The 16,655-nt window shown below is 53.9% G+C and overlaps 2 protein-coding genes across 2 annotated transcripts; both read left to right on the top strand.

The window, feature by feature from the left end:
* The first annotated feature begins 593 nt into the window (after positions 1-593).
* Positions 594-4,143, top strand: BDV59DRAFT_174981 (protein phosphatase 2A regulatory subunit RTS1). Its single transcript, XM_073689173.1, has 9 exons — positions 594-1,076; positions 1,166-1,382; positions 1,446-1,507; positions 1,573-2,172; positions 2,229-2,582; positions 2,636-2,806; positions 2,860-2,987; positions 3,037-3,355; positions 3,493-4,143. The coding sequence occupies exons 1-9, from the start codon at positions 1,053-1,055 to the stop codon at positions 3,499-3,501; spliced, it is 1,884 nt and encodes a 627-aa protein (XP_073549558.1). The 5' UTR covers positions 594-1,052; the 3' UTR covers positions 3,502-4,143.
* A 453-nt stretch (positions 4,144-4,596) lies between these two features.
* BDV59DRAFT_164257 (histone acetyltransferase TRA1) lies at positions 4,597-16,608 on the top strand. The gene is made up of 4 exons (XM_073687620.1): positions 4,597-4,745; positions 4,845-5,002; positions 5,081-15,772; positions 15,824-16,608. Exons 1-4 carry the CDS (start codon positions 4,694-4,696, stop codon positions 16,505-16,507), a joined length of 11,586 nt encoding a protein of 3,861 aa, XP_073549557.1. The 5' UTR covers positions 4,597-4,693; the 3' UTR covers positions 16,508-16,608.
* The last annotated feature ends 47 nt before the right edge of the window (positions 16,609-16,655 follow it).

The raw sequence follows: 16,655 nt of genomic DNA, 5'->3' as shown, positions 1-16,655 counted from the left end.
TATAGTGCCGAATGGCCCTCATTAGGTATCTTATAATGTTCTATGTTAGGATGGGTGGACACTTGAGCACCAAGTTCGGGTCTCATCAAAAGTACCAGGGCTTCCAGAGGAGAATAATACTAATATAAATATAATAAATATTATTGTTATTATTATTATAATAATAATAATTATGATCAAGAGAATCCCAATTTTACACACCCAGGGATGAATCAATTCCAAAGAACAACTCCAGATCCCACTGTTCGACTGTACCTGATCCAGTCAGCAACTCCTCCACCACTTTCTCTTCCACGTCCGAGCGTCTCTATCACTTCTTCCTCGCTCTCTCTCTCCCCTCTCTCTCCTCCCTCTCTACCTCGTCTCCCTCTCTTCTCTCTCTCCCCTCGATTATTTCTCTCTTCTCCCTCATATATCCCCCCCAGTGGGCTTCACCATCCGGTTGTCTGTTCTCCCCGCTTCAGCCGCTAAGCGACACGGAAGACGATCGTCTACCGCCAACCAAGACCAGACCGACCTCACTAGCTCCTCCTATACCGCTCGCTGTGCTTGCGCCTCCAGGAACCCGACATCTTCTTCCTCCTCGCCGTCTCCCAATCGTTTCTACTCGTGGAGGTAAGTAAATCTCTTTTGGTTCGACTCTCGCGCGTCTCGTCCCGTCCGGCGTGTCTCCCCCCTCCGCCCCCCTGGTCGTGGTACACCAGCCGCTCCATGGGGTTATCGTCTGCCCTCTTGGATCGTGCCATAAATTCGATGGATATTATTCTTTGGATATTTTTCTGCTCGATCTGGATCCTATGTGATCCATTCTCCCCAATCATACCCCTCCGATCCTCATTGCCCTTTTCTCCCTGCGATGCACGTTCGGTGATATGGCGAAATGCTCATGTGGTGACAGGCCGACATAAACAAATCCCGTCGTGGCTTGCTCCATCCCTCCTCCGTCGCCCTCCCAACTTCGACCCCCCTCCTGCTAGTGTGCTGCGCCGTTCGGCTGCACTGGCATCGACCTCCTCAATCGAGTACATGTGGCTGTTCGAATAGTCGTGACAATGAAGGGTTTCAGACAAAGAGTGGTATGTTCCTCCCCATCCACTCCCTCCCCCGCCAATGGTCCATCACCATCCCCTATCCTCCCCACCCCCGATCGCTGACCTCTCCTCAGCACGAGCAGTTGTCGAGGGCGAAGGATGCGAACAAATCCTCCAAGAAGAAAGATTCCTCCCAGTCGAACTCGCAGAATCAGGCCCCCCTGGGCATCCACCACGGGCAACCATCCTCCTCCCCCAACCACGGCACCCCGACCTCTTCGACCACGTCCGTGAATGATACCAGAGGCAAGTCGCCCGACAATGCGTCGCAGGCCGCCGCCTACCTCCCAGGTCAGTACTATGCCCCGCAGGGTGCGGGCATGCCTGGTCAGCCGGTGAATAACGGAGGTCCAGCGACTCCCACCAAACAAGGGCAGCAGGTCGCCCCCAGTGTGGTGATCAGTCCCAGTGCTCCAGTGAGATCCCCTTCCCATCGGTCACCTTTCTGCCGGCATCTCCACTGACTCTCTGCTCCCCGTAGCATGTCCCTCCCCCCGGTGCCGCCGAGACCATGCCGGGCGATCTCGCCCCCCCGAGGAAGTCTCACGTCTTCGATCGCCTCCAGACGACACCCAAGGACATGTCGGAAGGGATCCGCACCCCGAAGCGTCAACACTCCTCCCGCTTTGACATCTCCGATCAGCGCCAGAGAGAGCTGGAAAAACTGCCGGGCTTCCACGAAGTGCCCCCCAATCGACGCCAAGATCTCTTCATGCAGAAGATCGACCAATGCAACATCATCTTTGATTTCAACGATCCCACCGCCGACATGAAGTCCAAGGAGATCAAGAGACTGGCGCTCCATGAGCTCCTCGACTATGTCGCCAACAACCGCTCGGTGATCACCGAACCCATGTATCCCCGCGTCGTCGAGATGTTTGCCAAGAACCTCTTTCGACCCATCCCGCCGCCCGTCACCCCTCAGGGCGAGGCTTTCGATCCCGAGGAGGATGAGCCCGTCTTGGAAGTCGCCTGGCCTCATATCCAAGTGGTCTATGAATTCTTCTTGCGTTTCATCGAGAGCCAGGATTTCAACACCAACATCGCCAAGGCGTACATCGATCACCATTTCGTCCTGCAGGTATGTGTCGAGACTGACTAGGTCGATCCCCGCATTCTAACCTCTTGTTCTGGCAGCTGTTGGAGTTGTTTGACTCCGAAGATCCTCGGGAACGGGATTTCCTCAAGACCACCTTGCATCGCATTTACGGCAAATTCTTGAATCTGCGCTCATACATTCGCCGATCCATCAATAATGTTTTCTTCCAGTTTACCTACGAGACGGAGCGTTTCAACGGAATTGCCGAACTGCTGGAGATCTTGGGCTCTATCATCAACGGCTTCGCTCTTCCCTTGAAGGAGGAGCACAAGCTCTTCCTGACCCGAGTCCTGCTTCCGCTTCACAAGGCGAAGGGTCTCAGCATGTATCACCCCCAGCTGGCGTATTGCATCGTTCAATTCCTCGAAAAGGATGCCTCCTTAACAGAAGATGTGAGTTCCGTGCAGCTTCCACGCACCACATGAGTGCTGACCGTCCCTGTCAGGTCGTTCTGGGCCTGTTGCGTTACTGGCCCAAGGTCAATAGTACCAAGGAGGTGATGTATCTGAACGAGGTGGAGGATATTTTCGAGGTGATGGATCCCCAAGAATTCGCCAAAGTGCAAGAACCGCTGTTCCAGCAACTGGCCAAATCAGTGGCAAGCCCACACTTCCAGGTATGTCTTGTCGGCTCGGTTGTTGAATACTGGTTCTCATACCCCGGTCGCAGGTTGCCGAACGGGCCCTCTATTTCTGGAACAACGAATACTTCTGCAATTTGGTCAGCGACAACGTCGAAACCATCCTGCCGATCATGTTCCCGCCTTTGTTCGAGAACTCTAAAGGCCACTGGAACCGGTACGTTTGCCCTCACCAGGATCGAGCACCCGCTCACGCCTTCCCACAGCACCATCCACAGCATGGTCTATAATGCCATGAAAATGTTCATGGAGATCAACCCCCAACTGTTCGATGAATGTTCCCATGAATATAACGAACGGCAGAATAGCGCCGAACAGCGTGAGCAGGCCCGCAAGGATCGGTGGGAAAAGCTGGCCGAGCAGGCGAAGGACCGCAAGAATGGAGTCCCGCCTCCTCCTGCCCCCACCTTGGACGTGCCTCTGCAAATCGACGAGGTGGACTCGATCACCCAAGACAGCCAGAAACGTCTCCATGCGCTGAAACTCGACGAGTCCGGATCTTCCACCCAGCGAAGAGGTTCCACGGTAAGTCCCGTGCTGGAATGATTGTTTGCGAGGCTATGTTTCCCCCCATGACATGACCACTTTCGCGCCCGATCAAACCCTACCCTCCCCCCGAATACCATATCCTTTGCTAAGAATTCCTTGTGTTTTGGGTGCAGTCACCGTGATTCTAACGTTGAAACGTCCGTTGCTTCAGAGACGGCGCCGTGGTTCCCTCGATGAATCCCGGAGACGCAGAAGTGGTAGCGGAAGTGGCAGTGAGATCCGTGTTCGAGACCGACGACGGACGGTTGGCTCCGGTGCCTCCGTACAGATTCTGTCCCGCAGTAATTCCACCAAGTGACGGTCGATTTGATGGCATTTCTTTCCCTTTAGACTTTCCCCCCATGATGGCATAGCGACTACGAGCTGCGACGAAAGTGTATTTTGTTTGTCTTCCGTGATTTGACAGCCTTGACGCTTCCTTGTCAATTACGGTGCGAGAAAGAGTGCGCGCGCGTGTTTACCCCTGATCCCCTCGCCTCTGGTTTATCGACTTCCTTTTTTCTTCCTTTGTGTACATGGCTTTCCATATTCTTCTCTCCGCGCGGGGCCGTGTCGAGCCCATGATTGTCAGCGGACGGTTTGAGTTGGACTACTAGAACTGTGTTCGGGTATGGAAAACGGGTGCGAATGGCGTTCCCCTCCGTCGACCTTGACTTGACGTCGATGAGCTCTTTTGAATTACTTTTCTTCTGTTTGAACCAACGTACGAAGTATTTACTGGCCTATGGCCGAATAGAGTAAGCTGTCATGCTGTCTGCCTGGTGTGCCTGGAATTCCACGTGCCTCCCCTGGTTCCCCTTCGCCATACGGATTCTGGTTGGCTCCTTGGACGCTGGAAGCGCGGGTGACGCGCGCCTGTCGGACGGGAGAATCGATAACCCGGACTTTCCTCATTCGGCCTAGTGTGCCGTTCGGGGTCTCTGCGATGCCCGCGTTCTGCTGTTCCTGCTCGGGTCCCTTTGCAGGCGTGATTTTGCGCGCATTCAACTTCGCTCTGCTCTCGACTTCCTCCACTTCCCCATACATCTCCCCCGGTCCTTCGCTCTCCTCTCTCCTCTCCCCCTTCATCTCTCTCTATCTCTTCACTCTTTTCTCATTCCCACCCGAGAGGATCTCATGAATTAACGACCCTACCTTAATCTGATGAAGCGAAGCGTCCTCCGTCGCCGGACGAAGTGAAAGATAGTCTATGTCGCTATCCCGCATATGAATACAACATACGAACCCGACTGTGCTGGCTCTTATCTTCTAGCCGGCCTGGTGGCCTGGCAATAATTGTCTAATTCTATTGATCTAGCTCCCAGCCTCTTCACCATGGAGCGAAATATCGATATCTACGCCAGCAAGCTCGGCGACGAGAACCTTGGTGCGTCACATGTTTCCTCCCCTCACAACAAGGGATTGCGATTGCTTCGGCTATGGAATCACTCGTGGTAGCTGTCCCTTCTAACAGTCGCCGTACCAGATATCAAAATCCGAGCAAACGTCGCTGTCGAATTGCGAGATAATATCGAGCCGTTATGTTCGGGTGCGAGTTACCCCATCTTCCTCTCCAAATTATGGCCAGTATTCAAGACGATCCTGAGAGGCGACCCGGTCTTCACAAACTTGTCCTTCGAGCAGGTGAGTTCACGCTGCATGCGGAGCTGTTGCTCCACGCCGTCGACGGCCCGGACAACATTGACGCAGAAGGACACATAGAAACTCCGCAATTGCATTCTCGAGACGCTGCACCGGCTACCGATGGCCTCGCCTGACGTTGAACCGTACGCCGCCGATATGGTCGATTTGCTGATGGACCTCGTACGGGTTGAGAATGAGGAAAACGCGGTGCTTTGCATGAAGACAATCATGGACTTGGAGCGAAACCAGGCAAAAGCGACAGCTGCGCGCGTGCAGCCCTTCCTCGAATTAATCCAAGAAATGTTCCAGACCATGGAGCAGGTAGTCCGCGATACCTTCGATACCCCCAATCAATCGACTCCGTCGGGGATGCCTTCAACACCGAGTGCCGTCGCCCAGAACTTCCAATCTCCCCGTCCCAGCTCACCGGCCACGTCTGTCTCCGAGCTTGGTCCCGACCAGCAAGCGAATAACACCCTTCTCAAGGGCATGCAGTCCTTCAAGGTCCTGGCGGAATGCCCGATCATCGTCGTGTCCATCTTCCAGACTCATCGCGGCTCCGTCCCCGCCAACGTGAGGCTCTTCGTGCCCTTGATCAAGAGTATTCTCCTGCTTCAGGCCAAGCCGCAGGAGAAGGCGCACGCTGAGGCGGCGGCTCAGGGAACGATCTTTACTGGCGTGTGCAAAGACATGAAGAACCGAGCTGCCTTTGGCGAGTTCATCACCGCCCAGGTCAAGACCATGAGCTTCCTGGCGTATTTGCTCCGGATGTACGCCCATCAGCTGCAGGACTTCCTTCCTACGCTACCATCCGTTGTCGTGCGTCTCCTCCAAGATTGTCCCCGCGAGAAATCCAGCGCCCGAAAGGAACTCCTGGTTGCGATCCGCCACATCATCAACTTCAACTACCGGAAGATTTTCCTCGAAAAGATTGACGAGCTTCTTGATGAGCGGACCCTGATCGGCGACGGCCTGACCGTGTACGAAACGATGAGACCGCTTGCCTACAGCATGCTGGCCGACTTGATCCATCATGTCCGAGACCACTTGACGCGGGATCAGATCCGACGTACTGTCGAGGTGTACACGAAGAACCTTCATGACGACTTTCCCGGCACGAGCTTTCAGACGATGAGCGCCAAGTTGCTTCTGAACATGGCCGAGAAGATATCCAAGCTGGAAGACAAGCGCGAAGCTCGTTACTTTTTGATCATGATTCTCGATGCAATTGGTGACAAGTTTGCTTCCATGAACCATCAGTTCGACAACGCTGTGAAGGTGTCCAGAGCTTACAAGGCAAGCAAGAAAGATATTGAGCCTCTGTCGGAAAGATACCTCGCCGACAGGGATCACCCTCCCGACTGGGATGAGATCGATATTTTCTCCGCGTCTCCCATCAAAACGGCGAGCCCCCGTGACCGTGGAGGTGATCCTGTCACCGATAACATCTTCCTCATCAAGAACTTGATCAACGGCCTTAAGAATATTTTCCACCAGCTGAAGAACTGCAACCCAGATCACATCCAGATTGACCCGAATAGTGTGCCGATCAATTGGTCTGAAGTATCTTATGGCTACAATGCAGAGGAAGTACGGGTCATCAAGAAGCTCTTCCACGAGGGTGCGAGGGTGTTCAAGTATTATGGTGTAGACCAGTCACCCCCGGAAGTGAATTACTCGTCTCCCTTTGACTTCCTCGCTAGCCAGTATACTGCGCCAATGTCGCGCGAGGAAAAGGAGCTCCTGGAGAGCTTTGGAACTGTCTTCCACTGCATCGATACTGCCACCTTCCACGAGGTCTTCCATTCAGAAATCCCCTACCTCCACGAGCTCATGTTCGAGCATGGCGCTCTTCTCCACCTCCCCCAGTTCTTCCTCGCCAGCGAAGCCACCTCGCCTGCATTCTCAGGAATGGTGCTGCAGTACCTTATGGATCGCATCCATGAAGTTGGCACGTCAGATATGACCAAGGCGAAGATTTTGCTCCGGATGTTCAAGCTGTCCTTCATGGCCGTGACCCTCTTCTCCGCCCAGAACGAGCAGGTCTTGTTTCCCCATGTGTCTAAGATCGTCACGAAATGTCTCGAGCTTTCTGTCACGGCCGAACAGCCCATGAACTACTTCCTTCTTTTGCGTTCCCTTTTCCGGAGTATTGGCGGAGGCCGATTCGAGCTGCTGTACAAGGAAATCCTGCCGTTGCTTGAGATGCTGCTTGAAACATTCAACAACTTGTTGGTCTCTGCTCGGAAGCAGCAGGAGCGGGAGCTGTATGTGGAGCTCACACTCACTGTCCCTGCTCGTCTCAGTCATCTTTTGCCGCACCTGAGCTACCTCATGCGCCCAATTGTGGTGGCACTGCATGCGGACTCGGATCTTGTTGGCCAGGGCCTGCGGACTCTGGAGCTTTGCGTCGACAACCTCACTGCCGACTACCTCGATCCGATCATGGCTCCCACCATGGACGACCTGATGAATGGCCTTTTCGAGCATATTCGGCCGCATCCCTACAATCACTTTCATGCCCACACGACCATGAGAATTCTCGGCAAGCTTGGTGGCCGTAACCGGAAATTCCTCAACCACCCTCCCGACCTGACTTTTGAACAATACGCCGACGATGCTCCTAGTTTCGACATCAAACTCATTGGCCCGAGCGAGAAGCGTCCTTTCCCAATCGAGGTGGGTATCGATCTGGCTATCGGGAAGTTGATGGAAACCCCCAAGACAGCCGCAGCCAAAGCAAACGACGCCTACTACAAACAACAGGCGTTCCGCATGGTTTCGTCACAGCTGAAGCTCCACATTGGATACGAAAATCTGCCCGACGACTTCGCGGCCATTGTCCGTCTCCACGCCAATGATCTCTTTGAGAACAAGACTGCCGGTATGGCGGACATCTTCGACAAGTCTGGACGCTCAAGCTCTATTATGAAGAAGTTGTCACAGGAGAAAACCCTCAAGAAGCTCCTGAAGGCCTGCATATTTGCCACCACTATCCCGGATCTTTCACAGACGGCAACAAACTTCGTTGCTGACATTTGCAAGCACCTTACCGTCATTGAAGTCGGCCGGGCCTTGGCTCAGATTAGACATAGCCGGCAGCCTTTCGATGTCTACCACGGGGAAGGTCTTGTGTATCTTGACTCGCGGATTCTCGCTGACGCCGTTGTTGAGTGTCTATCCTCTGACAATGTTGCCGTTCGCGAGGGAGCGCAGGCAGCCATGCTGGTTGTGAAGGAGGCAGCGGCCGTCATATTTGGTGCCCCTGAGAGAGTTGGAAAGCTATTGTTCTTCCAACATCTCGGCCGCGTCTTCTGCCATAGCTGTCATAGTGATGAGTGGTTTACCAAGGCCGGTGGGAGCCTCGGAATCCATCTCTTTGCGACTGAGCTGGATCTCGGGGACGCTTGGCTCTTCGACAAGCAAGTGGATTTCGTCAGGGCCTTGGTGTATGTTATCAAGGATGCTCCGTCCGATCTTCCGGCCAGCACACGAATTAGAGCACAGGACACGCTGGACCTGATCCTTCGGAGATGCTGCAAGAATGTCTCCAAGGACGATTTGGAGAACGAAAAGAGCCGTCTCTACTCGCTCTGTGGGTTCTTCGTATACGAGTTGTCGCACATGAACAAACACGTGCGCGAAGCGTCCCGTCGGAGTTTCTCAACCATCGCCGAAGTCCTCGGGTGCCAAGTTCATGAGCTCATTTTCCCCGTGAAGGAACGGTTACTTCAGTCAATCTTCAACAAGCCGTTACGAGCCTTACCATTCCCTACTCAGATCGGATTCATTGATGCCATCACCTTCTGCCTGAGCCTCCGTAACGACATTGTCACGTTCAACGAGTCACTCAATCGACTCATGCTGGAATCGCTTGCACTTGCTGACGCCGAAGATGACTCGCTGGCATCGAAGCCCGCCGAGTTCAAAAATGCAGAGATGATTGTGAACCTCCGCGTGGCCTGTTTGCGCCTCTTATCCATGGCTATGAGCTTCCCTGAGTTTGCGAATACACCCCAGAACACCAGTCGTGCCCGCATCATCTCAGTGTTCTTCAAGTCCCTCTACTCGAAGTCTATTGACGTTATCGAGGCGGCGAATGCTGGCCTCCGGGACGTCTTGACGCAAACCAACAAGCTCCCCAAAGATCTGCTGCAGAATGGACTCCGTCCGATTCTTATGAACCTGCAAGATCCAAAGCGGTTGCACGTTCCTGGTCTAGACGGCCTTGCGCGTCTCCTGACATTGCTTACGAACTACTTCAAAGTCGAGATTGGCGCTCGCCTGTTGGAACATATGAAGGTCATTGCGGACGACGCCGTCCTTCAAAAGGTGTCATTCAGCCTAGTTGAGCAAAGCCCTCCCATGAAGATAGTGGCTGCGATTTTCAATATCTTCCACCTTCTTCCTCCCGCTGCGACTTCTTTCATGGAACACCTTGTCACAAGAGTGTTGGATCTTGAGGAAAAGCTTCGCAGAACGTCCAACAGTCCGTTCAGAAAGCCTCTGGTCAAGTATCTTAACCGCTATCCCAAGGAAACTCTGGCTTTCTTTACTGCTCGGTTCAAGGATGAACGATCCGGGCGATTCTTTGGACAGGTTCTGGCGGATCCTGAAAGCGAGGCGTTGCGCGCCGCCGTGGCCGCGGACACGGAAAGTCTCATGTCCGCTGCCTTTGGGCAGGAACCTGCTGATGGTACCAACACTGCCGCCATCAATGGATTCTACGTCGTTCACTCTGTTAGCTCGTACGCATCGACGAAGAAGTGGCTCGCTTCTCACGCGGATTTGAAGTCCAAGCTCTTGCATTTTGGCCGTGAACTCCAGAGGAAGCTCCACAATGACCAACTGCCAGCCAACGAGCGGTTGCGGGTTGAGCAGGCGGAAGACCAACTAATGGATATCTTCTCCATCCACCTGTCGGAGTCTGTTCAGGATCTGGACTTCCTTTTCGACGTGATCGATGGCTTATCAGCGGATGAGTTGAAGCGCACCCTTGCGTTCCCGAAGTTCATCTACCGCCATATCATTACCAATGAGTCTATTGACTACCGCCGCTCGGTTATTATGCGGTGTCTAGATCTTTACGGCCAGCGCTCGTGCTCACAGAAGATGAAAACTTATGCATTCCACCATCTTGTTAACCCCATATTTGCTATGGATGTCCAAACGACGTGGAACAGCCCTTCCAATGGTCCCAAGCTCATGGACAAGAGCATGTCTGAGTTCATTCAGAGCCGTCTGTGGAAGCCTCAGCTGTCGGACCTCAGCGAGGAATCCAGCCAGGCCGGCGTTGACCATTCGCGTATGGAGCTCCTCCAACTGTCTGCTTTATTGATAAAGTACCACCACCAGACGGTGCAGGACTCCCGCAAGGACATAATCAAGTTCGCTTGGAACTACATCCGGCTCGAAGACATCATCAATAAATACGGCGCTTATGTCCTCATCAGTTACTTCATCGCTCATTACGAGACGCCGTTCAAGATTGTGGTCCAGGTGTATGTAGCCTTGCTAAGGGCGCATCAAAACGAGGGCAAGGCTCTAGTGACACAGGCCCTTGACGTTCTGGCTCCTGTCCTTCCCACCAGAATCCTGTCCGCCAACGCTAGCGCACAGACGTCCGATACACGGTATCCCTTGTGGGCCAAATGGCCTCGGCGTATCCTTGCAGAGGAAACGGCGAATCTGCAGCAAGTTATGAGCATCTTCCAGTTCCTCGTCCGACAGCCGGATCTCTTCTACGAGTCGCGGGAGCATTTCGTGCCGCTTATCGTTCCATCGTTGATCAAGATCGCCTCCCCTCCCAACTCGTCCAACGAGAGCAAGAAACTTGCACTGAACTTGATTAACTTGATTTGGAACTGGGAGGAAAAACGCGTCAAGAACAGCCAAACCCCCATCCCGAATGGCACGCCCGAGTCTCCCACTGCGAAGAAGCGCAAGCTCGATGAAGCCCAAGGAACTGCTTCCCCTTCGCCGGCACTTGCACCACCAACGCAACGTTCCGAGTACATGGTACCTCCGGATCTTAGGGCAACCTTGACGAAGTATCTCATCTCTTTCATTACCACTATTCCTGAGAGATTTTTGGTCCCCGCTTCCCGGCTGCGTGATCTCCAGTCGTCAAAGCCTCAGCCACCCGTTATTACGGGTGATTTGATAAAGAAGGCCGTGCATCTCCTGCGGAATCTCCTCTCCCCTGAATACTGGGGTGACTTGGACATCGAGCTGTACCAGAAGGTAACAGAGTCGATCCTCGCGGGAGAGAAGGCAGATAAGCCCGACGAGAAGCATATTACGAGCATGGTGAACACCCTCCAGGTCGTCCGTGTTCTTCTAGCTGCCAAACCGGACGACTGGATCACTGCCCGCCTGCCGCTTATTCAAAGGCTGTTTGAGAAGCCGCTGCGCTCGGATAACCCGGAGATCCAAGATTCCCTCCATGGAGTAGAGGACGAGATGGACATCTCACCGAAACTTCCTCCACCGGTTCGACGTGTGCTGAACGCCCTGCCTGATGATCAGCCGGAAGAGGAAGATGCTATGGAAATTGAGAACTCGCCTTCGGAGTTTGTCACTTATCTCTCGGCTATTGCTACTGAAACCTTATCTGCGAACAACTACGTTTCGAGTCTGAATACCCTTTGGACTCTCTCGAAGAAGAAACCGGCTGAGATGGACCCTCATATCCCGCAGGTCATGAAGGCTTTCTCTCAGAAGCTGGCGAAAGAACATGTCCTTCCGTCTACCAACGGCCAAGGTCCATACACTCCTGGCGGCAAGACAGCCGAGGCCGCTCCAGACCAGCAGGAATATGAGCTCGGGGTCGATCTGATCTTCAAGACCATCGAATTGATCTCCGTTCGTATGTCGCACCTCGGAGAGCAGCGACGGCCGTTCTTGAGCGTGTTGGCACAGCTAGTCGAGCGGTCGCAGAACATCAAGCTCTGCAGCAAAGTTCTCGGCATGGTCGAGACTTGGATCTTCAACTCCACCGAGTCATGGCCCACCCTCAAGGAGAAGACTGCCGTTCTTCACAAGATGCTGCTCTTTGAGTCCCGGCCCGACCAGACAATGCTCAAGAAGTTCCTGGACCTTGTGATTCGTATCTACGAGGACTCCAAGATCACCCGGACCGAGCTGACGGTCAGATTGGAGCATGCTTTCTTGATCGGAACTCGCGCACAAGATGTCGAAATGCGCAATCGCTTTATGGACATCTTTGATCGCAGTTTGACGCGCCTAGCCAGCTCTCGGCTTAGCTACGTGCTTACTTGCCAGAATTGGGATACGCTCGCCGACTCATTCTGGCTGGCCCAAGCGTCTCATCTGATACTGGGCTGTGTTGATATGAGTTTCTCCGCGCGCCTTCATCCGGAAGACTATACTGTCTACCCGGTGTCGTTGCTGTTTGGGAACGCAGAGAAGGATCCCAGAAAGGCGGATGTCATGGTCGATAGTCAGCTGGAGTCGTTTATCGCTGACCGCAAGAGATTTATGTCGGAGATTGGTGACGTCAAAGCTCGCGATCTGATGGAGCCTCTCTGCCAGCTCCAACACACAGATCCCAAAGTAGCCTACTCCGTCTGGACGTCTCTGTTCCCAGTCTTCTGGTCCACATTGTCTAGGGAAGATCGCATTGATTTGGAGAAAGGAATGGTGACGCTGATCACTCGTGAATACCACCAGAGACAGCTGGACAAGAGACCCAATGTTGTGCAAGCCCTGCTTGAAGGTGTTGTGCGCGCGAAGCCGCGGTTCAAGATGCCCCCGCATGTTATGAAGTACCTTAGTCGCACTTACAACGCCTGGTACACTGCCGCCGCGTATCTGGAGGAATCGGCCATCAATCCCATTATCGATACTCCGACGGTGCGCGAGAGCAATCTTGATGCCTTGGTTGAGGTTTATGCTGGGCTGCAGGAGGAAGATTTCTTCTACGGCACGTGGCGTCGCCGTTGCAAGTTTGTCGAGTCGAACGCTGGCCTCTCCTATGAACAGCAGGGGATGTGGGACAAGTCGCAGCAGCTCTACGAGAATGCGCAGATCAAGGCGCGCTCCGGTGCGATGCCGTTCTCTCAGGGTGAATACTATCTCTGGGAGGATCACTGGCTGATCTGTGCGCAAAAGTTGCAGCAGTGGGAAATTCTGAGTGACTTTGCTAAGCACGAGAACTTGAACGATCTTCTACTTGAGGCTGCTTGGAGGAATATCGAGAGCTGGTCTAGTGAGACGAGTAGAGAGCAGCTGGAGTCCCTCATCAAGTCGGTCTCCGATGCGCCTACCCCTCGGCGGACGTTCTTCCAGGCGTTTATGGGGCTTCTTCAGTTCCACATGAAGAAGGAGAGTCTGCAAGAGTTCAACGGCGTCTGCGACGAGTCTATCCAGTTGGCTATACGGAAATGGCTGCAGCTGCCTAAGCGCATCACCAACGCTCATATCCCGATTCTGCAGCACTTCCAGCTCATTGTTGAACTCCACGATGCCAGTCATATCTGTTCTAGTTTACAGCAGACGAACGAGCGCAACCTGGACGGCAAATCTGCCGAATTGAAGCTGATGATGGCGACTTGGCGCGACCGCCTGCCCAATCTCTGGGATGACATTAACGCCTGGCAGGACCTCGTGACCTGGCGTCAGCATGTTTTCCAGCTCATCAACGCAACGTATCTCAATCTCCTGCCGCCGCAGACTAACAATGTGGCTAGCAACTCTTACGCCTACCGCGGGTATCATGAAACGGCATGGATCATCAACCGTTTTGCGCATGTCGCCCGCAAGCACCAGATGCCTGAGGTCTGCATTAACCAGCTGAGCCGCATTTACACACTTCCCAACATCGAGATCCAAGAGGCCTTCCTGAAGCTTCGTGAACAAGCCAAATGTCATTACCAGAACCCCAAGGAGCTAAACAGCGGACTGGATGTGATCAACAATACCAACCTCAACTACTTTGGTGCGCAGCAGAAGGCGGAGTTCTACACGCTCAAGGGGATGTTCCTCGCCAAGTTGAACCATGTTAACGAGGCCAATGAGGCGTTCGGCGTGGCCCTCTACTACGATCTGAGACTTGCAAAGGCTTGGTCGGAGTGGGGTCAGTTCAGTGACCAGCGATTCAAGAGTGATCCGACGGACTACGAGTTGGCTAGTAACGCTGTGAGCTGTTACTTGGAAGCCGCTGGGCTTTACAAGAACAACAAGTCGCGGAAGCTGTTGAGCCGCATTCTGTGGCTGCTGAGCTTGGACAATGACGAGGGTCAGATTGCTAGTGCGTTTGAAAACTTCAAGGGCGACACTCCTGTGTGGTACTGGATTACTTTCATCCCGCAACTCCTTACCAGCTTGTCGCACCGTGAAGCCCGCCTGTGCAAGGCTGTGTTGGTCAAGATCGCCAAGCTGTATCCCCAGGCGCTCTTCTTCCTCCTCCGCACGACTAGGGAGGATATGGCAAGTATCAAGAAGTCGCACGACCAGAAGCAGGAGCAACTCAAGAACAAGCTCCAACAGCAGCAGCAACAACAGCAACAACAGCAGACTGCTTCGCCACAGCCGAAACCCTCTCCTGCGGCGACTGGTAGTTCTCCTGCACAGAGTGCCAATACCTCTACGCCTGTGCCGGGTCAGCCAACCAGCCAGCCGCAGGCCCAGCAAGGAACACCCCAGACCCAGAGCCCACAGGTCAGTAACCAGAACCCACCTCAGCCTAAGCCTGCGACTCCGAGCCAGGGTCAGACACCCAACCAGGGACAACAGGCGCAACAAGGTCAAGGCCAGCAACAGGGTACGCCGCAGGCAGCTGGACAGAATGGCACTCCCCAGCAGAACCAGGGATCTGCTGGCGAAGCCAAACCCGAGATCCAGAAGAAGCCGTGGGATTATTCTGATGAGATCATGTCCGGGCTGAAGACGGCGTTCCCGCTGCTGGCCCTGTCGATGGAGACCATGGTCGACCAGATCCACAAGAACTTCAAGTGTCCTCCCGATGAGGATGCTTATCGTCTCATCGTCGCTCTGCTTAATGATGGGCTGTCGTATGTTTCGCGCATGCCTGTGGCGTACAAGAATGACTTCAGACTGCCGTCTGCGACGGAGGGCAACATCACGCGCTTCTCAGACACTATTCTCCCTGCGCATATCCGCAAGGCCTTTGAGGCAGACTTCATCACGCGCCGGCCGTCGATGCACGAGTATATCCATAAGTTGCGTCGTTGGCGTGACAAGTTTGAGGAGAAGCTGGACCGTCGGCCCCAATCGCAGTTCCTGGAGAGTTACTCGCCGCATCTCAGTGAATTCCGTTTCCTCAAGTTTGATGAGGTCGAGGTGCCGGGGCAGTATCTCCTCCACAAGGATAAGAACCAGGATTTCGTGCGCATTGATCGGTTCTTGCCGGACATTGATCTGGTACGGGGCATTGGCGTTTGCCATCGTCGTCTCAAGATCCGTGGTCATGACGGCAGCATTCATCCGTTCGCTGTGCAGCACCCTGCGGCTCGCCACTGCCGCCGCGAAGAGCGCATCTTGCAGCTGTTCCGCATCTTTAATGGCATCCTGGGCAAGCGTAAGGAGAGCAGACGGCGCAACCTCTACTTCCATCTGCCGTTGATGGTTCCGTTGGCGCCTCATATTCGCTTGGTCCGTGATGATCCGTCGTACATCTCTATGCATGGCATCTACGAGGACTACTGTCGCAGAGTCGGCTTCAACAGAGATGACCCTCTTATCTTCACGATGGAGAAGTTGAAGTCGCTGGCCGAGACGAAACAGAACGTGAGTCCGCCCTTCCCAACCTCTGATATCGACAAAACTAACCTTTCACAGCGCACGCATGACCAGCAACTGGTACTTCGCACGGAGATCCTCACCGCGATCCAAGAGAAATGGGTCCCCAGTACCGTTGTCTTGGACTACTTCCAGCGCACGTACCCGAACTTCTCGGACTTCTGGCTCTTCCGACGACAGTTTGCTTACCAGTACGCCGCTATCGCGTTTATGACATACGTTATGCACATGGGCAGTCGGTATCCCAACAAGCTCATGATCTCCCGCACGACGGGCGATATCTGGGCCACTGAGCTCATCCCCACCATCAACCCGGCCAAGGCCTTCTTCTACAACCCCGAGCAGGTGCCGTTCCGGTTCACCCCCAACATCCAGACATTGCTGGGTCCCATCGCTACTGAAGGCTTGTTTGCCTGTGCGCTGATGGCGATCGCGCGCTGTCTGACGGAGCCGCGTCACGAGCTCGAGCAGCAGCTCAGCCTTTTCGTACGTGACGAAATGATGTTCTGGGCCACTGCGCACCACCGCGGAGCTCTGCCGGTGCAACAGCTTCGCGATCTGGTGTACAACAACAGTGACATTATTGCCAACCGGGCTGTCAGTCTGGCCAGTCCGCCGGAAGGCAACCTGCCTGCGAACCAAACTACGATCGATTTGATCTCGAAGGCTGTGAACCCACAGCATCTGGCGTCCTGTGACGCGTTGTGGATGGCATACCTCTGAGCTTGCCTCGGTCTCTTCTGTGTATTATTGCTTTTAAGGGTGAGAAGATGAGTGGAAATTTTACTAGCGCGGCGTTTGGAACAACTGATGGATCATGTATGGTTTTTACTTTTGTAATGGTTTCTTATTTTCTTGGTGTCTTTTGAAT

Source organism: Aspergillus ambiguus (assembly GCF_047715705.1).
Source record: "Aspergillus ambiguus strain CBS 117.58 unplaced genomic scaffold BDV59scaffold_9, whole genome shotgun sequence".
In the NCBI taxonomy this organism is placed as follows: Eukaryota; Fungi; Ascomycota; class Eurotiomycetes; order Eurotiales; family Aspergillaceae; genus Aspergillus; species Aspergillus ambiguus.
The sequence above is the reverse complement of the archived record's forward strand: the minus strand, read 5'-3'. Positions and strand labels throughout refer to the sequence as shown.

Excerpts from the sequence above, each read along its gene's own strand:
- BDV59DRAFT_164257 (XM_073687620.1), top strand. The coding sequence starts at position 4,694 with ATGGAGCGAAATATCGATATCTACGCCAGCAAGCTCGGCGACGAGAAC. Across the intron at positions 4,746-4,844 it reads GCTCGGCGACGAGAACCTTG|ATATCAAAATCCGAGCAAAC; the intron begins GTGCGTCACATG and ends TCGCCGTACCAG. Across the intron at positions 15,773-15,823 it reads TGGCCGAGACGAAACAGAAC|CGCACGCATGACCAGCAACT; the intron begins GTGAGTCCGCCC and ends AACCTTTCACAG.
- BDV59DRAFT_174981 (XM_073689173.1), top strand. The coding sequence starts at position 1,053 with ATGAAGGGTTTCAGACAAAGAGTG. Across the intron at positions 1,077-1,165 it reads AGGGTTTCAGACAAAGAGTG|CACGAGCAGTTGTCGAGGGC; the intron begins GTATGTTCCTCC and ends ACCTCTCCTCAG. Across the intron at positions 2,988-3,036 it reads TCTAAAGGCCACTGGAACCG|CACCATCCACAGCATGGTCT; the intron begins GTACGTTTGCCC and ends GCCTTCCCACAG.